Here is a 26,234-nt window from a genome sequence, read left to right as displayed (position 1 = left end):
ATGCGCACATAAATAAATAATGTACAGCAATTTTCAAGGCAGAGCTAGTGATATTTAGCATATGATTTGTGCTAAATTGATGTGTTCTTCGCACTGAAAGAGAAGCTCGCCACTTTGGCTTTTCTCTTTTTTTTTTGGAGGTGTATGATTGCAATTTTTGCTTGTCCTGATGCTGCTGTTCATATTCTTTTACATTATTCATGTGAAAAGCACAGCCTTGTTAAAACACACAAATACATGCACACATACCACATCAATAAGTTTAAACAGAATTCATGCTGTGCACCCCCCCCCTCCCCGAAAAAAAAAAGAGCAATTCACAAACAACACAATATGAGACGTGCACTCATGCATGAGCCAACACACACACACACACACACAGACAGAGTGCTAGGATAAAACGTGACCTGAGGCCAACCAGGTCATGTTTGACCATCTGCTCTCGTTGCTGGACTCATTTAACAGTTGCTCTACTGATTTTAAACAGCAATTTTACACACACTTCTTAATTTATTGTGTAGGTGTATTAAAGGCGCTAGGTGAACCATTTCAACATCCATAAGTCATTACAGCATTTAAGTCATTTTAGGGGAATTGGTAGACTCTCTCACTCTCAGATTTTTACATAGCAAAGCAAGAGGGGGCTGTTTCTCCAGCTCAACACAGCTGAGCTTCCCGATTTTCTGTTGACAGCAGAGGAAAAAGATTTTACAACGAGCTTTCAGGGAGTTTGACATTTTCAGATCAGCAGTCCTTGAACATGTCTGTCCCTTAATTTATTCCCCCCGCTTTCTCTCTCTCTCTCTCTCGCTTTCTCTCTCTCCTAAATACAGGTGCCCTGAACCAGCACAACTGGGGAAAGAAGTACCCGCCCTGTAACAGCGCCCGGCAGTCTCCTGTGGACATCGACGAGACGTTCACCCAGGTCCGGCTGCAGTACCAGAATCTACAACTAGAAGGCTGGGACGAACTGACCGCAGAGTCCAGCACCATCCACAACAACGGGAAGGCTGGTAAGTTGATGTTCCTCCACTCCTCTTTATGTGCCTTTCCTGCAGACCCTGGTTTTCTTATTTGAGAAATAAAGTCTTAATCCACAGGAATTCCAAGCATAATTTGGCCATGACCAAAAACTTTACCCCAAGTTGAACTTTTTTACATGTCTAGTTCAAGCTGTGGAAGCCATGTTTGCCATGTCACCCTGCAGGAAATGAAACCCCAAGCTACTTCACGTATTGAAAAATGAGTGACATGTAGGATTTATCTTTTTCCTTTCAATCCCAGACAAGCTGCTTCACAAAGCAGCAGCCAGAGGAGGAAGACACAGTGTAATAGATTCAATCTATGGAAGTGATTTTGACATTATTCCGGTTCTGTATAACACAACATCTTAATCCCTAGATGTGGAAAGAAGCTTTACTTTCCAGAAGCAGACAAAAAATGAGTCACAACTCAGAGGGTAATGAGAGAAGTAAGTAGTGAGGATTAAAAGGAGAAAGAGTCAGACAATGAAAGAGAAGGACGGAGAGACCAAGGAATTGAGAGAAAGGCAACCAGAGGGACAGCAGTACCGACCTATCATGTTGAGAAAGAAGGACAATCGATGTCAAGGCGCTGAGATGGAAATGAGCAACAGAAAAGCAGCAACAAAAGAGCCAGAGGAAAAAATGAGAGTGCAGGGGAGAGAAATGAGGACGATGTGAAGAAACAGTGAGAGGAAAAGCAGTGTGTGGAGTGATGTCTGGCCTGATAAACAAATGAAAAGGTGTCTGAGCTATCATCACCATCTTTTCAATTGTGTGTGTGTGTGTGTGTGTGTGTCCTCTATACATTAATGGTCCAAAAATCAGTCTCGTTCTCTGTGAAATCAGAGAGGAAATTGCGTATTAAAACCGATATTTCATAGCTGTCATGATATTATGGGAGTAACATATGGCCTGCACAGCCTCGCCAAACTGAATGTTACATCCTGTTGTAAAGTAACACATAAGCTCACTTGAAATTCACATGTGGCTCCAAGAGTGAAATATAAAGAGGTAAAGTGGACTTGAGGACATTGTATTGTCTGCTTTTATACAGTATAAGAAGGATCATCACACAATTTACACCGTTGAATAATCACCCGGATCTTCTGGTCCCCTTACCTCTATGGAGCGTTTTAGCATCCTTCAGCATTGTTTTGGTTTTGTGGCCTGCAACTTTTTACTGTTTTGGTTGAGTCTCACGGCTCTCATTTGCGTTGTTTATAGATACAGCAGGCAGTTTTCATCACAGAATGTCTAAAAACTCACTGTACGCTACCTGCCCAGCACCAAATGGCAGACAGACAAAGTTAGCAACTAGCTAGTGAACATAGCAGACCGTTTAGCAGCTAAAGATATACATATTTCCCTCAGGGGTTGTTGGAGACCAAAAAAGAGCTAAAAGGAGAGTGAATATTGACATACATCAGGTCGTCAGAAACAACTTTAAATAAATGCTAATGTTGCTCTGTAGCTGCTGGATGTGTAAATAAGGAGCTGTTTAGTATTAAGTTCCTCCTTTACAAGGCAACAATAAGGTGATGAGGTCTTATTATTACCTTTATAGGGTTATGATATGTAAACGTTGTGTTTACAGATTGGTTGATGTCAAGTGGCCAAAAAATCAGTTACTGCAGGGTTATTAGTATTGTTATTGTTATAAGTATTGTTTATGTTAATTATCACTGAGATAAAAAGTCATGCTAACAGACCAGGATATCCACATTTATTTTGTATCAGACAGACCAGTTTTGTTTTGCTACCGCCATGTTTCTGTCCCTCTCGAAAGCACCGTCACCTAATGTTACTGCCACGTGGGGCAAACATGCAGAGAATATATTTATTTCAACAAGAGAGAAACAATCGGATAAAGCATTTACATGGTTATTAGGCGCTAATATTTTTCGGGTTATCAAAGGTTTGCACCACACCTCTCAACCCGGTTGAAAATTCCTTCTGACTGGGCCAGCTTGGGCCCGTCTCTTCTGATTGACATGAGGCATTTTTATTCTGTTTGGGCTATTGTGATTATAAGTGGAATTTTAGGGTCCATGTAAACATGGCTACTGTTATGTCCTTTTTACTGTGGAAAACATTGCATCTGTGCCATTGCTGAAGAAATATTTTGAGTTACTGCTTGCCACCATCTTGCCAGTTGCTTAGAGGCAGAAGATCCTAAATTTGGACAAAGCTTTGGAGCCTGATGGCCAAGTGGCAACCGCCACAGCTTGATTTTCAATCAAGCAAAGCCCCCAAACATACCCTCGATAAAGCCTGTTGTAGGAGGTTTGCCTCTGACAGTCTTCAGTGAAACTCAACATTTGCATTTCCCGTATTTTTTTGTGTGCGTGTTTTAGTCTCCCTCCGTGTGGAAGGGGAGTTCTTTGTTAGTGGAGGAGGGCTGAGCTCCAGGTTCCGTGTTGCTACAATCACCTTCCACTGGGGGCACTGCAATGCCACATCAGATGGGTCTGAACACAGCCTGAATGGGATGAAATACCCTCTGGAGGTACGGAAACATACACCATGTGTTTGTTTGTCATCAACACATTCATTGATCATACATGTGTCTACCAAAGAAGCCTGAGTTCAGCTAACCTGCCTGTTTCTTGCTCACGTACAGATGCAGATCTACTGTTACGATCCAGATGACTTCCAAAGTCTGGAGGACGCTATTCGAGAAGGAGGGAGGATCGCTGCCTTGGCAGTGCTCTTTGAGGTAAGTCAACCTCTTGATTTGTGCCCAGTGGTGGAAGAAGTATTCAGATCCTTTACTTAAGTAAAAGTACTAATACAACACTGAAAAAAATACTCTGTTACAAGTAAAAGTCTGGCATTGAAAAGGTTACTTAAAAGTACTCAATGCAAAATTTAATCGGTTAATCATTTTAGCTAACGTGTTTTTGTGTGCAAAAATCTTAACTTGTAAAGTAATTAGTAACTAAAGCTGTCAGATGAATGTGGCTAAGTAAAAAGTACAATATTTCTCTCTGAAATGTAGTGTATAAGTAGAAAGTGGCATGAAAAGAATAGACTCAAGTAAAGAACAAGTACCTCAAATTTGTACTTGAGTACAGTACTTGAGTAAATATACTTGGTTACATTCCACCACTGGTTGTGCTCCAGGGTTAGAGATCAGTCTGTTCCTCCTCACGTGATTGGAATAAAAGTGTGTATTTGCCTCCCTATGAATTCCACAACAGAAGCTGATGTTCTTTTCCACAGATCAGCTTGGAAGACAACGAGAACGTCCGCCCTGTAATAGAGGCCGTCAACACTGTCAGCAGGTTTGGTAGGTCACTAATACATAGAGTACTGCGTCTGGGTCATTACTGGGTAACATGTATCCTCTACAAAGAGAGTAGCTGGGTGCAGGAAGTGGCATAATAAAAAACAACAATTTAAGTAAGTATTTGGATTTGGTTTTTCAGACTAAATCCTGATTGTGTTTAGGAGAATATTTGTGTTTCATAAACAGTGTAGAAACAGAGTAAGCAGCCAGAGAATAATGTTGTCCCCTTAAAAAAAAAACGGAAAGCAAAATGTGATGTTTGTCACCAACTGTGATTGGGGGTCAAATCTAGTAAAGCAGACAAATTAAAAATGTGAAGATACTCTTCAAATTGACATTAAATTTGAGTCTGAGACAGTGTAGTCCAATTTAATAGTGTTAAAAATCAAAATATTATCAACAGAACCCGTAGCTACATTTCCTTTCCTTGAATAGTGGATTTAAAATCATATTAACAGGCAAGTGTGGGTCAATGCAAGTGAGAGAATAATTATGCAAAAATGCTGCAAACATTATTGTTATGCTTTTCTCTCTGAAATGATACAAGGAATATCATTAACGGACAGTCTGACATTTTTAAAATGCCTGGTCCCAGGTGGTTTTACAGCTTACGAGAAAACTTGTTATCTGCTGTGACATTTTGTTACTGATGGGACTTTTTTTGCTTTGTTTACCAGGTAAGAGCGGATCGATGGAAGCTTTCACCATGCGGTCCTTGCTGCCAAATAACACCGATAAATATTACATCTACAATGGCTCACTAACTACACCTCCCTGCTCTGAAACGGTGGAGTGGATCATCTTTAAACACACTGTGGCCATATCAGAAACACAGGTCAGTAGGTTTTATCACGCAGGTGTCCACTGCCACTCGCCAGTGCTCCTTTCTTTCAGAACACAAAGTCCTGGAATAAAGAAAAGAGTCAACTTGAGTAACACTGGTTCTCATTCACTCTTTTAACCTGAATGTGCCTTTAAGCATTAGCATCATACTCCAGCACAGCCAACCGCCATGAAGATATCATTTGATATCAATGACAGCGGCGCTTACTACTAAATTGGTGGAGCATTGTGTCTAATGAAAGCTTTCAATTAGAGATAATGAAAAAAAGAAAAGTTTTTGTTATGGTATAAAAAAATAATAAAATAAATGGTATGTATTCAGTTTGAAAAGACAAACCTCTTTGGTAAAGTCAAAATCATTGCTGCCTTTAGCTGTTGTGTCTGGTTGTAGTCTGTGGCTGGTTTCAGGTCAGCTGTTTTCGACATCTGTGCACAAAATAAAAACAAAACCTCACACAGAGGTGATGCAATTTGACAAGTTTAGCCAAAATGTGAACTCACAGAAAAGGGTTTTGTGTCGTGGTATGATCTGGTCAAAAAGGCCTGTCGTGCAACGGCAACACAAGCTGGTTACTGTGACGTTACTGCAGCTTGATTCCAGGGTGAAGACGTTTAAGCACCTCCGAAGAACAGTCACTTTGAAACACATCATCTGCGTAATAAATAGCAATTATGTGGCAGAATAATGGAGAGTGAATGAGGTCATGAAAGTGGTTGTGTGTTTATTCTATGTACGTGTGTGTGTGTGTGTGTGTGTGTGTGTGTGTGTGTGTGTGTGTGTGTGTGTGTGTGTGTTTGTCTGTCTTTGTATGATTGAAACGGGGGTGGCAAGGCATGACACATGCACATCGTAGTTACCCAAAAATAGAGCAGCGCTGTCTCTCTGCCTCTGCCTGGCACCAACACAAGCCTCTTAAACACACACATACACATACACATACACACACACACACACACACACACACACACACACACACACACACACACACACACACACACACAGTGTTTGGTTTATTTTGGCAGCAGTACAGAAACAGGAAAATATGCAACAGACACATCTTTCTTTTCTTTGTATCTGTTTCTACTTCCTCTGTCTGTCTCTCTCTGTACCCAGTTGGAGGTGTTCTGTGAGGTGATGACCATGCAGCAGGCTGGATATGTGATACTGACGGATTACCTGCAGAGCAACTTCAGGGAGCAGCAGCAGCAGTTCATGGGCCAGGTGTTTGCCTCGTACACCGGAGTGGAGGAAGTGCTCACACCCAGTACGTCATCAAACCAACCCAAACTAAAAGTTTGCTGCTTGTTATAAGTTTCACCATCGTCCTTTTCTACCCCAAACTCATAAGTCACTTCAGTTCATTTCCCATTCAATGACTTCACTTTTATGTTAACACACTACATTTATTTGATAACGACAGTTACTAGTTATATTGCAGATTCAATTAGTTGTATACCAAATCTGTAATCAGCTTGCGAAATAAATTACATTTTTAAGTATTTTGATGCATGTTTACAGCAGAGAAAGTCTCTTAAGCAATAATATAGCACCTTGTTAATTACTCAAGATATCAAAGTTTCTGAAGCTTTTTTATGGGATCAAATTCAGCTCAATGGAATCTAAATGTAAAAAATATATATATATATATATATATATATATATATATATATATATATATATATATATATATATATATATATATATATATATATATATATATATATATATATTTCAATGTTATATCTAAAGCATGAATGTAAACCCAAAACCGTAAGCAGGAAAAATAAAAGAGATGAAATTATTAGTCGATTAATTGATCACCAGAAAAATAATCAGCAACTATTTTGGAACTCGATTAGTCGTTTTCACTTATTTTTTTAATGTAAGAATAGTGAATACATGCCAAACCTTCTCTGGTTCCAATGAGAGACTTTGCTGCTTTTCCATGTTTTATATCATTCTAAAGTGAATATCTTTTAGATTTTGGATTGTTGGTTGAACAAAACCAAGATATTTGAAGACGCCACCTTGGACTCTGGGAGGTTGTGATTTGTATTGTTTTGTGTATTGTGTTGTACTTTGCAGCCCTAAAAATAATACTAGAAATGAAAACCAGAATCTTTAAACAAGAAATTGCAACCCAAAGCTGCAGTCATGTAATGAGTTGTCCTATTACTGTGTGTGTGTGTGTGTGTGTGTGTGTGTGTGTGTGTGTGTGTGTGTGTGTGTGTGTGTTCCCCTGAGCTTAATTTGATGCCATACTTGAAAAGGCATGTACCGTCACTTGCCTGCTCTCAGTGAGTTTTAATTCTAAAACCCACAAAGTGAGTTTGGACTGGCAAAGATCTGAAGCATTCGACTGACTGGTAATGATCAACAGCACTGTTAACTCCCAGCAGATACAGCATGTTATGATTTTGTACCATAAGAAATTCTTAATAGGCTTTAAAGAGTTTAACCCAGAATCTCCACTTCTCCAAAGCTCTAAATCTTTTCACCTATTGAATTTATACCACATTTTGGGCAGCATGGAGAAGAAAATTGAGTTCCCCTCCCTCAGGGATCAATCTAAATATTACATTATTAATCTGATTTTTTTGAAAATATCGCCCATCTTCTGCTTTCTCTGTAGCTTTAACACTGTCCTCCTAGGTCAGCCTAGTCACGATCATCAAAAGATATAATTCACAACGCTCTCCATCTTCATAAAGTCGACCCGCAAGTAAAGTGGGTCTTTTGGGTTGCCAGGGAACTCGACTTTGTAGTTGTGCGCCCCTGCTCCTCTCAGCGCTGGCAATTTATTTTGTAGCTCTTTTTGAAATTGAAATAAAGTATTTAGAAATTCAGAGAAGGGTCTTCTTTTTGCCTGTAACAAATTAATGCAGCCCTGCACGCACACACACACACACACACACACACACACACACACACACACACACACACACACATTCATACACCTCCCACTTATTGCCACACTCACCTCCTGAGCTGGGTTTTTCTCTATTTTCAATACGCTCGATTAACATCATACCTTCAGCAACACTGAACTTAATGTGAGACGTCACACCGTTTCTGTGCTGTTCAGTTATAGCGGTACCTTTTTAATCTCTTTGTTTCAGGCTTTTTATTCAAACTTTCTGTCAATCTTGCTCTCTCTTTTTCTCTTCATTGCCATCTCCAGCCTGCAGCTCGGAGCCAGAGAACGTTCAGGCCGACGCCCAGAACGACACAACCATCATGGTGATGTGGGAGCGTCCCCGTGTGGTTTACGACACAACCATCGACTGGTACACCGTCACATACCAGAGGCTACAGGGCCAAGACCAGAGCAAGCAGGAGTACAGGACAGACGGGGACCAGGACGTGGTACGAAAAATCTCCTCAAGCATCTCTCCACAGAACATCGCCTTACAGACATCACCCATATGTACACTCACCTTTGACTGCATGCCATTTCAACTAATGTTTTGCACCATTATCTATGGTCCACACGGGTACTTTTCACTTATAAACATTACAGTCACTCCCTTTTCCCCTACAGCAAATATTAGAGCATCATTATTAGAATTCTATCAACCAGCCATCCACTCTCTATCTGTTAAATTGTGACTGCTGCTGGTATCTGGATTGATCAAAGTGATCGATTGGCGTCTTGGCATCCCTTTAATGTGACCAGCACCATCATCTGTGTGTGTGTGTATTTAGATGAAGCTCTGTGTGACTCTTGAGTGTGTGTATGTGCACAAGCCTTGTATGCAGCCTGCATGTATGTATGTACATGTACACTTCCCATTCATTTCTATGGGAGCAGTGGCGGGGACTTTGGAGAAGCAGGGCATCAAGTCGCAGGCTCCTCATTTGCATAAAGTTTAATCCAGTCTACTTTATGCAAATGAGGAGCGGCCGGCTTGATGACTTTCAAAAGCTGACGAAAATCATTTAAACGGACCTTTTTCGAACTAAAATAAAGACAGATTCAGCAACTGCATAGCCTATTTCTCGCTTAAAATGTTTTCAGAAACACGTTGAACTATTTCCATACGATAAGAGATTGTATTCCGAATGAGCCGCCATTATGATCTGTTTTGAATTCCGGGAACAGCCAGCCCCACATGACGGGTTCGTCCAATCAGCTGCAGCCATCACAGTTGTAGAAGGGTGTAGCCTGTTTTCTTTGCTTGTCAGTGGTCATTGAAGAGAAACTGGTGGCAAGCCCACGTGGCAATCCAGCGTGCAATGCTGGAAGGCGGGCCGATCCCATTCGTGAAAACAATGCATAAATGGACTTGTACCTTGAGTCGTCGATATTCACACCAGCCTGATACAACACAAATGAAGGACTGAAAATGTAAACTCCACCCTTTAATCTGCTTTATATGTGCATGAAAACTTCTAATAAAAACCCATGAGCGGCTTATGTTATTATTCAAAGATTTGCAAACACTGGTAATGCAATTACAACAAGATTATGACTTGATTACAGTCAACAGAGATGCACTCAAGTCCATATAAAAATGTAATGAGGTGGCTTTTACAGTCGTTATTGGTATATGTGCAACTTGAAATATGATTCTCATTAAGACAATTTACTGTAAATGGCAAATACAGCATGGCTAGCACTGTATATAGGCATTTTCTTTCCCAAAATGTTGAATAGCCTGTGTTGAAGTAACTCAGTCAAAAATGTAACATATTTGGTGTCTAAAAGGAAACAACTGCCACTAAGAGCCAAAAGATTTCCCTTGAAAATCTTCCCTTGAAAATCTCCCTTGAAAATCTTCCCTTGAAAATCTCCCTTGAAAATCCCTGTGGAGGCTCAAAGCTGGAGGATTTGGCGTCACCTTTAACCTTTTTAACTATTATTATGGGATTTGTATTGAAAGCGGAAGGACATTTCACAGCTGAGATATTTAAACCTAGAGCTGCAAAGATGAATCAATTAGTTTTCAGCTATTAAATTAAAGGTGCAATAAGCGATGCTGCGCAAAGATTGAATCGCTGCCCGCCAGATTCGTGGATGCACATTGCCATAGCCACCGCTTGGCAGAGTCGATGTTAGCTCATGTTAGGTTGTGGATCGGCAAACTGTCGCTACTGCTGTAAAGCCAACCAGTTGGGCGCAGCCATCACAAAGTATAGCAAACGGATGAGGTTAAACTGACCTGTTGAAAACAGCAAACGGTGAAACGGCAAAGCTCACATTACTCACGAGCCCTCATCAGTTTTCATTCCTTTGAAATCACGGAGGTTTCTGCAGCGTTGAAACGCCTCACCGATGTTAACAAGGCCCCTTCCCCTTTCCCGATCATACAACTTCTTTTTTTTAATTTGTATTCTTCAGTCCTTTTTCCCCTTTGCTGTTTCACTGCCAACTCTTCTTGTTAACTCCTAGCCTGGACAGCACATTCACATGCTGCCTCCTCCCTCCCCGCCCCCAGCACTTGCTTGCACGAGCGAGCAAGTGACGCCACCTGTTGCTGATTGGCTGGAACAGTGTTTTGTGGCTCTTGCGGACGTTTCTCATTGTTTTGCATTTACACAGCCAGGGCGGTGTATTTACACCAGACTTTTTTTCAGCGCACACAGAAAATAGAGAGCTGGGTGACCGTCAGGAGATATTCGCTGAATTTGACAAAAAGTGTATTGGAATAACATCGCTTACTACACTTTTAATCGTCAACTATTTTGATAATCGATTAATTTGTTTGTGTCATTTTTATGAAAAAAAGTTAAAAAATGTCTTATTCCAGCTTCCTAAATGTAAATATTGTTCTAGTTTCTTCACTTCTCTGTGACAGTAAACTGAATATCTTTGAGTTGTGGACAAAACAAGATATTTGAGGACGTCATCTTGGGCTTTGGGGAAACACTGATCGAGTAAACAACTAATCGATATTTATTATTATTATTAGAAAATAATCTACAGATTACTCGACAATGAAAATGATCATAAATTGCGGCCCTATTTCAATCTGTGATTCCCAACTAGGGGTACTTGTACTCCAGGGGGTATTCCTGAGAGGCTCAGCTAATTTGAAAAAAATTGAAATTATGATTTACTTAAAATAAAAGACATCCACATATTTGCATTTTGGAGGAGAATAAACACACATAGCAGGATAGCATATTGCTCAATAACCAAGAAACTACCATCTGTGATAAACCGACTGCGCAGGAGGCAGTTGTAACGCCTTAACACCACCTGCTGCGATTGAGAGTTCATGAAAACTAATTAGAAAGCAAGCAGAGAAATAGAAAAAAAACCAGACCAAACTTAAACATCAATTCCAGGATCTTTATTGCAACAATATCCTCTTTAATATAAGTAATAGTGTAAACATGCAGTTGAAAACTTCCCTTTGTGACTTTACAGGGTGCCATCATCCCTAGCCTGCTGGCCAACAGCAGCTATGTGGTTCAGGTGGTTGCTATTTGCACCAATGGACTCAGAGGACGATGGAGTGACCAGATTATAGTGGACATGCCTTTAGATGACCCTGGTATACACACACACACACACACACACACACACACACACACACACACACATACATACATACAAAACTCCCGCAACACTGTTAACATTTAGAACAATTATAAGTAAGTCTTTATTTCTTTCCCCTCTCTCTCTAGAAAGTGATTCGGATCCCGACGCCGTCACAAAGGATTTGGAAGGCCGCAGGGAGGTAAGGACAGTCTGTATCTGTGGTTTCCCCTGACACCTCTCTGCATGTCGGCATGCATTTTGCTGAATTACTTTCCAGTGCTGAAGTTTGCCCTGCATTCGGTCATATCAGCGAACCTAATTATTATGCAAATCATTGTAATTATGTCAGTAGAGGCTTGTCATTGAGTGTTTGGAGAGCAGTACAAAAAGTTATACAGGACTGTTATTCTGTGTTTTTCTCACTGAGAGAACCAGTACAGACTGTGCTCTTCCACAGTGCATTAATGGAGATTACGTGATGCCTTAATATCAGTTAATTTAAATGTTGAAGAAGTAAACAAGACAGCTGCACCACCACTGTGTCTTTGGTAGGATGTTTATATTCACTCATACCACACCCAGTATATGACCACACATCTTGTGACACAGCTCCACACAGTAGTGCTTTTTTTCCCCCCTCGCGTTAGGTCTCATCTAAAGCCAAATCAGAGAAGCCAGAGAACCAGAATCAGGTAGATTTGTCTCCAGAGGACCACAGCCCCGTGGAGGAGATCCCAGTGGAGCAGACCAGAGTTTACCAGAACCAGCCTTCCCACCACCAGAACCTCCCGGTCCAGGTCAGCACCCCAAAGACTCCCTATGAGTCCGCCGTTCTACAGAAACCTCGATCCAACCAGAATGGGAAAAAGAAGCCGGACCGGAACGGGTCTAGTCCCGATGATATGGATCAGAACTGGATTTACGAGGACAGTGATACAACACCCGGGCCGCTCACTAACGCCGGTTTTGACAGCAACGGCGCAATATGGGTCACTGAGGTAACCGAGCAGCCGGGCTTCCTGTTTCCAGTCGCTCGGACACACACACTGCCGGCGGTTCGCCGACAAATCACAGAAGAGGCCTCGTTGTCAGTGTTGCGACATCAGGTAGTTCACTACACACATTGCCTTTTTTTCCTCAAAGTTTTTATTTCCTTCATTCCTAAACCTGATTAAATGTAATATAGGGCTGCACAATATATTGCCATTGCGATATCAACTGGCGCAATAAACACATCGCCAAAGACAGTTGAAAGAAAATACCAGTAGAAAACTGATATCTAAATAAAACTAAAATGTAACTCTCTTTTTTTAGTGGTGCTTTTACATTCAATTCAATGTTCAATTTGTTAGATAAAATGATGTTGGAAATGATTTCCTTTCATTTGTTTTAAATTCAACAAACAAGCAATTTGTTGTATTTTAGCAGAATGCTGAAAGCAGCAGAAATGCAGAACTGAGTACACTTTAATATCTTTATATTATATCTTTATAATTTTTATTTCTTCGCAAGTAATATTGTTGTCGTGATATTCAACAACATTATCGCATATTTTCCTCATATGGTACAGCTCTGAAGTAATACCGAATGTTGTAACAAACAACTGGCACACAAAATGGAAATGCAAAGTTGCCTGTAGTGTTTTTTTTTTTTTAACTAGATATTTACACAGCTAAAAGACATATTTAGCATCACAGAGATTCGTTTTGTTTGTCTGTTTACGAACGTTAGTTGACGTTAGCTTATCTGTGTTGCCAGATCTCGTGAGAGTTTGGTCCTGAAATAGACACAGGTCTGGAACAAAGTTAGTTTTTGTTCCTCACGTGTGCGTCTGAAAAATGCCATTTTAGTGTCACAATGTTCTGGAGATATGTGGCTTGTGAAAAATGGGTCCAATATTTACTTTGGTGACTATGGGGCGAAAGGATCGCTCATAATCTGTGTTCACGTTCCCTTCTCCCATTGGAATCAATGCACTCAGGACCTGCCGCTAGTCTCCTAAAGAGGCGTGGCCGTGGTGAAACCCACACGACATAGATACAGGAAATTACTCTGAGTTGGGGCGTCTCGGTTCTAAACCGTCTCTGGTTTAACCAAAGATTTTGTCTCATGTTCTTGTAGTTTTCTCATCTACTGAAAGAAACACCCAAAAACTCTTTTTGTGTACTGCCTCTTCAACTTGCAGTCAGGGGATCACAGTACACAAGACCGAGCTGGAGAAAGTGCCCTCCCTTCTCCCCAGACGGACGTGTACACCCCTCCTGTGGAGGACGTCCAAGTCACAGATATCTTCTATGAAGACACAGTCAACAACTCTCCACTAGAAAGCAACACCTCTGCTGCAACAGTGTCATCGTCTGCTGCTGCTGTGTTGCCAGGTCAGAATTTATTGGAAGAGCTGTTTTCTTTTTTTTTTTTGGCACTCTTGTTCACCAAAAACCTCTCTGGTTGATACTTTGAGCAGTGCCAGGAAGGAATTTAAGCTCATAAATATTAGAATAGGAACCAGCAGAAGATTTGTCTTCCACTGGACACTTGCCAGTGATTCTGCTCGGATAAACACCAGACACTGACATGTTCAGGTTGTGTGTTGATTTTTAATGAGTTTTAAGTGATAGATTAATCAATGTTTCAACAAAGGCTATTTGAACAGCTACTGCTGCTTAAGTTGTAATCATTATAACAAATGGCATTTCACTTTTGATCTGTCGTAAGTTTGCTAACTTTGTCTCACAAGTCCAGAAAAGAAGGTAAGATGGTCTATTTTACTGGTATTTACTCTGATTTCTTCAGTTTTATTCAGTAAAAGTTTTGTCAGCAATTTTTTTAATTTTTTTGTATACGTGAAGATCCTAAAATGATAAAATTACAAATAATTTTTCTTTATTTAGGACCTTTTTTATTTATTATTGGTTGTAAGTATTCATAAGTATTGTTTTAAAACACAGTATTCTGGTTCTGCTTATATGTATTTTGCAGACTAGGCATATATGTATGAATGATACAATAATAAAAACTTAATTCATTCATTTATAAATTCATTCATGCGTAGTTACATCTTGTTAGGTCACGTTTAGTCTCGCATTGCCAGACCTTCCTCCACAGCACTGCGGAGGAGGGTCTGGCTAGTCCACACAGCATTCTGGGATGGGAGAAAAACGTGCTCTGGTTTATTGGCATTTCTTTGAACCAATCACAATCATCTTGGACGGCGCTAAGCCCCGGGACAGAGCAACGGCACCTCTGCAAAATAGCCTCTGGAAGGAACTTGTTTTGGTGGAACGTGTACGTTCAAAGGTTGTTTTAGTCGTGCAACAGAAAACTCAGATTGGACAGATAGTCTAGCTAGCTGTCTGGATTTACCCTGCAGACATCTGAGGAGCAGTTAACCATAGTCCTCTTACATCCACCGGAGTTTAGAACGCCAACACAAAGAAAGCGGGAGGTAACAGACATCCAGCCGAAAAGAGGGACATCTGGCGGAATTTCTGGCGGCACCGGAGCAATTCCGGAAGAGGAACGTCGTCGATATAGACTAGGTCCCGTTAGGTCATCATGAAAAATCCTACCGCATACTGTCACGTGTGTCATGTCACGACATGGCCTAACATTTCCCGCGTAGTGTCGTGTTGTGGCTTTAACATGTTTCACGTCACATTATCATTATGTACTTTCTAATCCCACAGGTAGTAAAGTGGACAAAGTCTCCCTGCCATCCTCTGGAGACAAACCTCTACCAGAAACCATCACCTCCGATTCCTCCAGCCCGCCCCCCCTCTGGATCACGGCGAGGGCGGCCACCCCCAGCAACACGCTGGCTGAGTCCGTCTACAAATCATTCACCACCACCCCTCTCCTCAGGGCACTGATGCATACGACCCAGCCCATGTTCAACGGTAAGCTCAAACACCTAAGAACACCCATTCTAGAAATACATATTACATAGGGATGTCCCAATCAGCTTTTTTTGGCCCCCGATCAGATTTTAAAAATATTGAATATCTGCCAATACCGGGTCCGATCCGATAGGTCTTTGGTGTTTTTTGCCCCCAACGTCTCCTCCCAGGCAGCGCGGCAATGTTTATGTTTAGGGTTAAGGTTAGGGTTAGCTGCCTGGAAGGCGCCGTTGGAGGCAAAAAACACCATTGAGCGATCCGATACTTGTATTTGCCTAGATAATAAAGCTGCACACCGTTTTTTGTTTTTTTTGTTTACAAAAAATAACCAAGTAAACAAAGTAAATAAAAGATGTCTTTGGCTTAATACATCAATGCATTACATACACGTAAATGATTGGGGTAAGGTGATCGGGGTGATTGCCGAACAGTTAAAAAATGCCCATATGGGCTCCGAAATGATACTTCCCAATCTGATTGGGACATCCGTAATTAAAAACTATAACAAATATACTTTACTTCCTATTAGAAGTGGCTATGAATTTATAACATGAGGGATTTTACACAACTGCAGAAATATATATATATATATATATATTAATATATATATTAATATATATATATATATATATATATATATATATATATTAATATATATATATATTAATATATATATATTAATATATATATATATATTAATATATATATATATATATATATATATATATATATATATATATAAATAAATATATATATATATATATATATATATAATATATATATATATATATATATATATATATATATATATATATATATATATATATTTCTGCAGTTGTGTAAAATCCCTCATGTTATAAATATATATATTAATTGCGGCAGCTGATTGCCTTTCCCCTCTGATAGCCCGCTGCTGCTAGGCTAATCACTGCCGTGCTCTGTGATCATAGTGGCATGTTGTGTGGTGGCATGATGTGGAGAATGCTGGTGGTGATGGCGGTCAAAAAGAATAAGCTGGCATTGATAATGATTAGAATGATAATCAGCGACTCTCTGAACTGGTTCAGAAATTAAATATGCTTGCAGCATATTGCGACTCCAGGTGAGGTCATATTATGAGTCCAGTCAGGCTCAGTGATTAGCATCTACTTTTGGGGATTCCTCCTTCTGGGTCTGCTTTCTTTCCTGTGGCTTAATGGTGCACTCTGGTGGCTGTTTTCTTTCTTCTGTCCTTTTCACAAAATGCAGGGTTCATGTCATCATCAGGGTGCCTCATCCATTTTGTCTTCAACAACTTGATTTATGGCATCTCTTCATTCAGGAACTCAATAAATACCTTCCGATTGTTGCCTCTCTTCTTGCATTTAGTGTACGGTGTGGGCATGATGATGATGGCCTTTGCTGAGCCAAGTACTTATGTCTGGATACCATTTCTTCCATCTTTCCTGGCATGACAAACACATTTTTAAAAGGACACCTTTCAATGCTGGTGTCCTGGAAAAGGTTTTTTTCCCCCGCAGAATTTTACTTTGGCTTTTCTTGCAGCAAATACACCCAAGTTCAAGGTTGAGGAGTCTACCACTGACCAGTCATCTGGCTTAACAAGCTCCCCAAACACTTCTAGTGGAGTGCTCGTCAACCCTACAAATCCTGCAGACTCCGACCCAGAAGGGGGATCTGCTGAAAGAGCATCATTCGCGCCTCGATCACTCAACCCTTTTATTGAATACATCAGCGGTGTCCGCCCTGCTCCTGCCCTCCCTGAAGATAACAGCAGTGGCATTATCTTTCCTCATAACGGAAACTACTCCTCTGAAGAGCACTCTATTGTCCGTCTACAAATAGATTTAGAGCACCCTCAGATCTCTAGTGCTTTGGGTTCTCAGGATCACGTCATTACTGAGCACTCATTTTCTCTGCTGCCTGATTATGGCCTGAGTACAATCAACTTATCCAAAACGAACACAGTTGAAGGAAATACCCCAAATACTTCTCAGAATCAAACTGACGGTAGGATTAAAGATGGTGTGAACATCTTGCCACGTCCCGACAATGAAGAGGAAGCCCGGACAAATGGACATAAAGAAGACCTCAACTCCTCCTCAGTCACATCTTTCTTTGATTCTAAAGGTTTGACTTTTTCCCTTCCTAATAATTCAGAGGAAGCCAACACAGGCTGGCCAGCAGAGGGAAGTGGATCAGGCTCTGGCCTTTACAGCAACAGGCTCAATCAGGAATTTGATGGAGTCACTACAGTCAAGACTGACCTTTCTACTGTTCCCAATTTAACTATCCGCTACAAGGTGGATGATACTGGGGAAAAGAGTAGATCAACAGGAATTAAGATGGATAGTGAAACGGATACAGGTGATACAGATGGGACAGGAAGCAAAATAAGTAGCAAGAAAGAGTTTGAAACAGAGGCAGAGAAGGAAATGGAGGAGAATGAAAGTGAGCGGAGTGGTGGGGAAGAAGAAAAGATAGAAGGAGAAGGAGTACACAACACTGGGAAAGTGGGTGGTGAAAAAGATGAGAGTGCCAGACAGCTCAATAGTACAGCCGACAGGGACGTGTTGGAAGAGAAAGTGGGAGAAACTGAAGTTGAGACTGTAATAGGAAAGGCAATATACACTGAGACCAGCAGTGGGAATGAAATTGAGTCCAATTTTCATGTTTTTCGCTGGCCTGAGGACGTCAGTGGTTCTGGAGAAGGTGGTGGAGATGGAGAGGGAAAAGAAAAGAAAGTCAGCGATGATAAAGAAGGTATCAAGGCTGTAGGTGATAAGGAAAGTGGTGAAAAAGGGGGTGGAAGGGAAGACGGCAATGAAGAAGTTGTATCTGGAGGAAGAGATGGTGTCCAGCTGTCTGTCAGTCAAGATAATCCTACAGTGGAGTTCCCACTGTTTGACAACAGCGAAGAAAGCAGCGATGGGGATGGAAGTTATAAGGAGGGTCGAAGCCTAAGTCCTGACAGTGACGTCGTTGGGGCTAACTCTACTCCGGAGGACAACAAAGAGGTGGACGGTGAAGGTAAAAGAAAGGGAGGTCTGGGCAATGAGGAACACATCGAAGGAGGTGGTAAAGTGGACAGTGACGCAGCTGTAATCGGAGAAAGTTTGCAGCAGTTCTCAAGCGTGGACGGGTTGTTGTTTGGTGCTGCAAGAAGACCCCTGTTGGGGCGTCTCGCCCCCCTGCCCAGACTGACAGAGGGCAACGAGGCCACGGAGGAGGAAATAGAAGGTAAATGTTACTCAATGCCCAGATTTTCCTCAGCAACAGAATAAGCCGTTTAGTTTTTTTTCCCCTCTCACATACTTCTGTCCTTTCACATAAGTGCTAAACTACAACGTTTGTGAGTTTGGTTGCGACATAATCGCTTAATAGACATTTATTCCACAGAACTCTGTTATTGCTAGTGGAAACATTAACACTTAAAGCTGCAATTTTCAATATTTTCATATAAACGGAGGATGAAATGGCTAGATGTAATGTGAAAGGCGTTGGTCTTAGTGATGAGCACACACAGAATTACCACCCAACTCTGCCGTTCTCCTCAGCTCTACGGGGAATTCAAACATCTCTCAGCTCAGTGATTTGGTGGTCCGTTCCGCAACAATCAACCTCGTCTTACAGCCACAGCAGGCAGCCGTTTTCAGCCAAAAAATCTTTGATAAAGCTATTGTATGCTACCTGCACCCCACTACTCGCTACAGAACACATTGGAGCTGCTGAAAAGCCAGATTTCCCCCAGAAGTTGGCAGAGACCCAATCAGAGCTAAAAGGAAAGTGAATATTGGACTCTTGCCAGGGAGCCAAAAACACAACTAACCAACGAATGCAAATGTTATACAACTATATATCAACTTTATAAGGTGATTATATGTCAGTGTTGTGATTACACCTTGTTGTGCTGCCCCCAAGTGGCAAAAAACTAACTTTTAATGTTTAAGGTGTGACACATCATTTCTCTTTGTAAAGTTTGAAGAGCAGTTTGAATCACTGCTGTGATCAAAACTAGTTTGAAATATGTTGTTATGCACTGCTGTTATTTTCAACTCGTAACTTTTTCCTCCCTTCAGCAAAGCACCTTATAACAACAGTTTTAGTGCTATATATATATATATATATATATATATATATATATATATATTATCATATTATATATATATAACTATAAATACATTATAGTGTCAGATGTGCACTTGTCATGGAATCCTTGATATATAAACTAACTTGAAACTAAAATTGTAGAAATGATCATACTGATATGATCTCTGTGTCTTCTTTCCCTCCGTCATCTGTGCTTGGTGACACTCCCACTCTCTACCACTCTCTCTGTTTCGGTCTCTTACCCACCTGGCCCTTCTTCCTCTGCCCCTCCTCTCCCTCAGAGGGAAGCAACAGCAGCCACGAGTCTCGGGTCGGGCTGGTCGCTGGTCTGGAGAGGGAGAAGAGGACAGTCGTTCCTCTGGCTGTCGTCTCCACTCTCACCATCCTCTGTCTGCTGGTGCTGGTGGGCATACTGGTCTACTGGAGGTACACACACACACACACACACACACACACACACACACACACACACACACACACACACAAAGGACAAAAGGTCAAAATCTGCCCATATCAATTTCACCTGTGTACTTTTTTTGTGATGAAATTTTTCTTTCATTGACATTTGTTTCCATACCATGTAACAAACAAGAAACAAAGCCATTCTCAATATGAGTGACAGCAATGCACACACAGTAAAATAGAGTCACCAAAAGAGAAACTAAAACAAAGCAGAAACAGAACAAAAAACATCCCACTTAAGAATCCCCCACCCCCGTATCCAGGCCACAACTCTTAAAGGTCCCATGGCATGAAAATTTCACTTTATGAGGTTTTTTAACGTTAATTTCAGTTCCCCTAGCCAGCCTATGGTCAATGGTGATAGGTGTAAACCAAGCCCTGGGTATCCTGCTCTGCCTTGAAAATGACCAGGGGACCACTAAGGTCTATATAAAAGAGACTTCAGATACAGTATTAGGGGACCACTAAGGTCTATATAAAAGATACTTCAGATACAGTATTAGGGGACCACTAAGGTCTATATAAAAGAGACTTCAGATACAGTATTAGGGGACCACTAAGGTCTATATAAAAGAGACTTCAGATATAGTATTATGGGACCACTAAGGTCTATATAAAAGAGACTTCAGATACAGTATTAGGGGACCACTAAGGCCTATATAAAAGAGACTTCAGATACAGTATTAGGGGACCACTAAGGCCTATATAAAAGAGACTTCAGATACAGTATTAGGGGACCACTAAGGTCTATATAAAAGAGACTTCAGATACAGTATTAGGGGACCACTAAGGTCTATATAAAAGAGACTTCAGATACAGTATTAGGGGACCACTAAGGCCTATATAAAATAGACTTCAGATATAGTATTAGGGGACCACTAAGGTCTATATAAAATAGACTTCAGATACAGTATTAGGGGACCACTAAGGCCTATATAAAATAGACTTCAGATATAGTATTAGGGGACCACTAAGGTCTATATAAAAGCATCCAAAAAGCACCATGTCATAGGACCTTTAACAAAATGTTCACTCCAAAAGGCTTTAAAGGTTCACAGCGACTGAGCTCCACATCTTTATCTCTGACTCCTTCGCCCCATGTACAGGGGCTGTCGATAGCTTTAAATTTCACCTGTGTACTTGACTTCGATTCTGATCTTTTTGTGTCACAGAAACTGTTTCCAGGTGGCTAATTTCTACCCAGATGACAGTGCGTCACCTAAAGTCATATCAGCTCCATCTACACCCCTGCTGCTGGCCACAGGTAAAACACACACACACACACACACACACACACACACACACACACACTTAAGGGATTTTATTACGACGTTATTGTGATCATCAAACACCGCTGAGCCGCAACCCTAAGCACACTTTGGTTCACTCTTTTGTTGCAGACGGTCACGAGCCGCTGTCGGTGAAACAGTTTGTGAAGCATGTCATGGAGCTGCACACCACCAACACTTTCTCCAAGGAGTTTGAGGTGTGTGGAATGTTCATTCTTATAGGATTTGAGCTCAACAAAATGTCTTTTGCGAAACATAAACAGCCTCAAGATAATTTGAAAAAAGATAGATAGATACACAGTTGGGAGACAAAGGTTTAACCAGCATAAAATAAAGGGATTTCTTAGTTCTAGTTCATGTGCATAGGTAGACAGTGCCTCATTTGTCACAGCTCCTTAATGCTCCTCCATATCTCTATTAACATCATGTTCTATAGGGATATCATTCAGCAAGGTGATAATGTGTATCTTCCATGTACAACATGTTGGTTTGGAACTAACCATGGCAGTGCTACTTGGTTATCATCCCAGACTCCAAATTCAAATATGCAAACACATCAAACTGAACACACAGCTTCACATTTGATATGCAGGTTTTAAATAAAAATCTTCCTGTCGCAAGCTTTCAGGCTGTAAGATCTTAATCTCAACTTCTACTGAATTTGATACAGTGTTTTAGAAATGTCTCATGTGGAGTATTGACTTATATTAAAGTGCTCATATTATACTCATCTTCAGGTTCATACTTGTATTTAGAGGTTGTAGCAGAATAGGTTTACATGGTTTAATTTTCAGAAAACACCATATTTTTGTTGTACTGCACATTGCTGCAGCTCCTCTTTTCACCCTGTGTGTTGAGCTCTCTGTTTTAGCTACAGAGTGAGGCATCTCACTTCTGTTCCATCTTTTTTGGGAGTCGCACTTGCGCAGCCCCTAGGTAAGGACTACTAGCCAGTCAGAAGCAGAGTATGAGGGAGTGCCACGCTAGCAGCTAGGCGAGCATTATAACGTGTGTTACAAAGTGACGTACGTTTGTCTCTGAAGTAAAGGCTGGACTACAGTAGAGCTGTTTGGAGCAGTTTGTGAACAGTGTTTTCTGTTGGAGATGGTAAGTCCCTTTGGGATGGACTTTGGGCTTTTTCACTTTTGTAAACCTATAACGTGCACAAAAAAAGATATATAACACGATAAAGGAAAGGGAAAAAGCCAAAAAGCATAATATGAGCAATTTAATGTATTTTAGAACAGTTTGTGGATGAGTTTGAATAGATACATCTGCATGGCATTTGTCACCTGTTTCCTAGCATGAACCTCCTGAGTAACACACACACAGAGATTCATTGAAGTTTACTTCTCCCGTGTAATTGTGAGTGAAGTTTCCCCCAGTTTGTTTCAGTGTCGCTGCCTTTTCTATAGCTGCAGTAACAAACCTACATTTTAAATCAGTCTAAAACCAGAAGCAATATTGACTTGTAAATACAGACAAGCATTTTAGGTATTTAGCACAATCAAAATGATGCCTTACAGGCTAACATGGTTGAAAGCTAAAAGCTCAGTTGGGATTATCAGCACAATTCCTACTTAGCACACCACCTCTCTGTGTGTATCTGAACCCCATATTCCTGTACCTGCACTGACTCCCTGTCTGTCTGTCTGTCTGTCATTTTGTCTCCCCTCCCCCCACACTCCTTTCACCCCCTCCACCACCATCGTCCTGCTTTCTGCATCCTCACCACCCTCCATTAGATTGTCAAAGAATCCTATGAGGTAAGGCACCTACAGTATCACACCTCCCCAGTTGCAGAGTTGTGGTTTTCTTTTCCTTTCTTGACATCTGGTCGATAGACATTTGGATATAAATGTGTCCAAATAGGAGTTTGAGCTATTAAGTCTGAGGCAGAGCTTTCTCTCTGCTGCTGTTCTCTGCTTCTTCGGATTGCAGTCTGAATTGGAAGCCGATTTACAAACATATTTTCAAACTGAGATGGCATTTTACATATTTTGTTAATCTGCATTCATGATAATGTATGATAATGAAATAGAAATGAAAATCCCACCATCCCTGCAGCTGCTTGTTGTCCCACATCTTTATTGAATATGAGGCTTTAATACAGGTCACATACAGTAGTATCAGTCTCTTACATAGATCATGAATCATGACTTGTTCTCCTGTTTATAAAGCCTGAGCACATTTAAACCAGGGATTCATGTAATTGTAATGTAGTTATTTGTCTCACACAATTCTTATGTTGTCCTCCATATACAGATCTTCTTAATTCTAGTTACAACTTCATTCACAAGGGCCTTTTTCTGTTGTTTTGTTTTCACTGTAGACACTTGACTATTGTATTGCAATACTATAGACAGCTATAGACCAATATAATATAAAAAAAACATAACAAAAACCTATTTGTCCAGATGAAAAACAACCACATTGCATGTTCACTCCTTTGACTCCAGTGCTCATTGTGCTTGCTAGCATGTTTAGCTTCCTCTGGGCGACTAACCTAAGTCTTATTTGTGTTTTCTATTGTTTTTCAGGAAGTGCAGGCGTGCACCGTGGAGATCGGCATCACTGCAGACAGCTCCAATCACCCCGACAACAAAAGCAAGAACAGATACATAAACATACTGGCCTGTACGTCCCTGTTCAATATTATTACTGTTCAACGTATTTATGTCTCATTGTAAAAGGCAGCAGTAATGATTAACTGATGAAGCTTTTCCCCTCCACAGATGACCACAGTAGAGTCAAACTGTCCAACAGCTTGGACAGAGATGGGAAATGTGGAGACTACATCAACGCTAACTTTGTAGATGTAAGTATGTTTGTGTCAGCCTTGCGTGCTAATAGGCAGACTGCCACAACAAAGTAGTCCCAAGTCGAATCAAAACCAGAGACAGATTCTCAGTCAGGTTGGTCTTTTCCACCGTTGTCAGAAACGTGCTGTGCATTTTGCACCCAGTGTTTTCTTTAACTACACAGCGGTTTCACTCTGCAGGGTTATGAGCGAACGAGGGCGTACATCGCAGCTCAGGGGCCCCTCCGAGCGGGCCGGGAGGACTTCTGGAGGATGATCTGGCAGCAGAATGTTGGAGTGATTGTCATGATCACCAACCTCAAGGAAAAAGGACGGGTAGGAGGTCACTCTGCCACAGCTTCAGCCACCAGTCAGACACAAACACCGGCTTCTCCACAGAGATCAGATGCATGACGTCTGATCTATACACACACACACGCACATCTGGCAATTTGAGCATTCATATTCCTTTAGATCAGGGGTTTTCAATACGTGAGGCGCGCCTCCCCTGGGGGGCGCCAAAGAGCCACAGGGGAGGCGCGACACGCGAAGAAGAAATAACTGTATGCAGCTCTATTGATATCGGTAATTGTGCGTGCGTGTATTAGCTTTAAAATGCATCGTTTCCTTGTCCCAAGTCAACAGAAGTCAGCATTAAGGGAGGAGACAGGACCCAGCAAAAAACGTAGGAAATATGATCCTGAGTTAAAGTTAGGTTTCACCTGGTCGGGGTCCCAGGCTGCTCCTCTGCTGCAGTGTGACAGACTTGGAGAAATGCCTATCACGCGTTCATGGTTGTCTGTGGAGAGCGAGTTCCCCCAGATCTCCACTAAGGCTATGAAAGTCCTAATCCCCTTCACCTCCACCTACTTGTGTGAGTGTGGGTTTTCCGCACTGACCCTGATTAAAAACAAATACAGATCACAGCTGCAGGTGGAGGACGACTTGCGTTTATTTCTCTCTGCAGTGCAGCCTCATTGTTCCCACTGACAGACGCGGCGTCAGCTGATTTTGCCGGGGCTTCAGTGTCGCTTAGTGTCCACTCTCGCTGTAAAAAGTTGTGCAGCTTCAGGTTTATAAAGGACGCGGTCTGCTGTGGACATGTGTCGTGTTTGAGCTCCGTGTATTTCTGTAGTTTCGGTTTTCCACCTCCGATGTAGATCAGCGTTCAGCCACTTCCCTAAACTTTGTCTCATTCAGAGACCAGAGACCCAACCGGGGCTCTGAGTCTGTCAGACGGTCTGAGATCTACCGTATCAGCAGAGCAATCACGTAATGCACAGCAGGCTACGGTGCAGGTATAGATTATTTTCTGAAATCTAGTGACTGTATTCTTGTAATAGCCTATTATAACTTTATTTTTCACAAAATATCACGACTCCTCCAAACCTCAGAGAACACAGATGGGATGAGTTATATTTTGAATGTGCACATAGGTTTTGAACATGAGCAGAAATCTTGCTCAAACATCTGAAATATTACAGTCCAGGGGTTTATTAATTCATTAAAATGAATGAATGTATCATTGAGGTGAATAATTGTCATATGCACATTTAAGGAGGTTATTTCCCCAACAAAAGATGCAAAAGAGAAGGTAAGAGTAAATGATGCTAAGCTACATGTGTGCTGACTCAGATATAATTAGAAAAGTCGATCCAAAAGGAGAATAAATAGATAAAACAATACAGAATGCCTGAGAGCCTTACTGAAATATTTTCCATTATGTTTTTATATTTGGATTGTAATCTGTTTCCCTTTACATAAAGATATTTCCAGCATATTGATTCAGAAAAAGGTAGAAATAGGTGCATAAACATTCACCAGAATGCAGGAAATTTAGTGTTTAATGCTTAAAATTATATATAATATATTATATATATATATAAAATAAACCCCCCCCCCCCCCCATCATAGCACATGTTAAGCATGTTTTGTTGACTTGTGGATAGGCCCACTGATGTTTAGTGATTTTAAAAGTAGGCTCAATTAGGCCTGCATGAAGTTGGAAATGATTTGCTGTTGCAAAGTATCA

The 26,234-nt window shown here is 41.1% G+C and overlaps 1 protein-coding gene across 6 annotated transcripts in view; it reads left to right on the top strand.

Annotated features, from left to right (window-relative positions):
• LOC116054766 (receptor-type tyrosine-protein phosphatase zeta-like) overlaps positions 1 to 26,234 on the top strand; it is an 87,290-nt gene that overhangs the window by 55,629 nt on the left and 5,427 nt on the right. For 3 of the 6 annotated variants that reach the window (XM_035996374.1, XM_035996375.1, XM_035996372.1), the window contains 20 exons: positions 834 to 1,013; positions 3,380 to 3,531; positions 3,646 to 3,741; positions 4,248 to 4,314; positions 4,992 to 5,149; positions 6,272 to 6,422; positions 8,340 to 8,524; positions 11,532 to 11,658; positions 11,792 to 11,844; positions 12,293 to 12,751; positions 13,831 to 14,023; positions 15,332 to 15,541; positions 17,087 to 18,781; positions 19,933 to 20,077; positions 21,286 to 21,377; positions 21,514 to 21,599; positions 23,148 to 23,168; positions 23,943 to 24,039; positions 24,138 to 24,220; positions 24,404 to 24,538. In XM_035996374.1, the coding sequence (XP_035852267.1) occupies positions 834 to 1,013; positions 3,380 to 3,531; positions 3,646 to 3,741; positions 4,248 to 4,314; positions 4,992 to 5,149; positions 6,272 to 6,422; positions 8,340 to 8,524; positions 11,532 to 11,658; positions 11,792 to 11,844; positions 12,293 to 12,751; positions 13,831 to 14,023; positions 15,332 to 15,541; positions 17,087 to 18,781; positions 19,933 to 20,077; positions 21,286 to 21,377; positions 21,514 to 21,599; positions 23,148 to 23,168; positions 23,943 to 24,039; positions 24,138 to 24,220; positions 24,404 to 24,538 (4,385 nt within the window). The remainder of the gene's footprint in view (positions 1 to 833; positions 1,014 to 3,379; positions 3,532 to 3,645; positions 3,742 to 4,247; positions 4,315 to 4,991; positions 5,150 to 6,271; positions 6,423 to 8,339; positions 8,525 to 11,531; positions 11,659 to 11,791; positions 11,845 to 12,292; positions 12,752 to 13,830; positions 14,024 to 15,331; positions 15,542 to 17,086; positions 18,782 to 19,932; positions 20,078 to 21,285; positions 21,378 to 21,513; positions 21,600 to 23,147; positions 23,169 to 23,942; positions 24,040 to 24,137; positions 24,221 to 24,403; positions 24,539 to 26,234) is intronic. The other 3 variants (XM_035996373.1, XM_031306485.2, XM_031306487.2) reach the window with 3 other exon arrangements.

This window comes from Sander lucioperca, chromosome 20 (assembly GCF_008315115.2).
Source record: "Sander lucioperca isolate FBNREF2018 chromosome 20, SLUC_FBN_1.2, whole genome shotgun sequence".
NCBI classification, from domain to species: domain Eukaryota; kingdom Metazoa; phylum Chordata; class Actinopteri; order Perciformes; family Percidae; genus Sander; species Sander lucioperca.
This window is presented reverse-complemented; position numbering and strand designations above follow the sequence as displayed.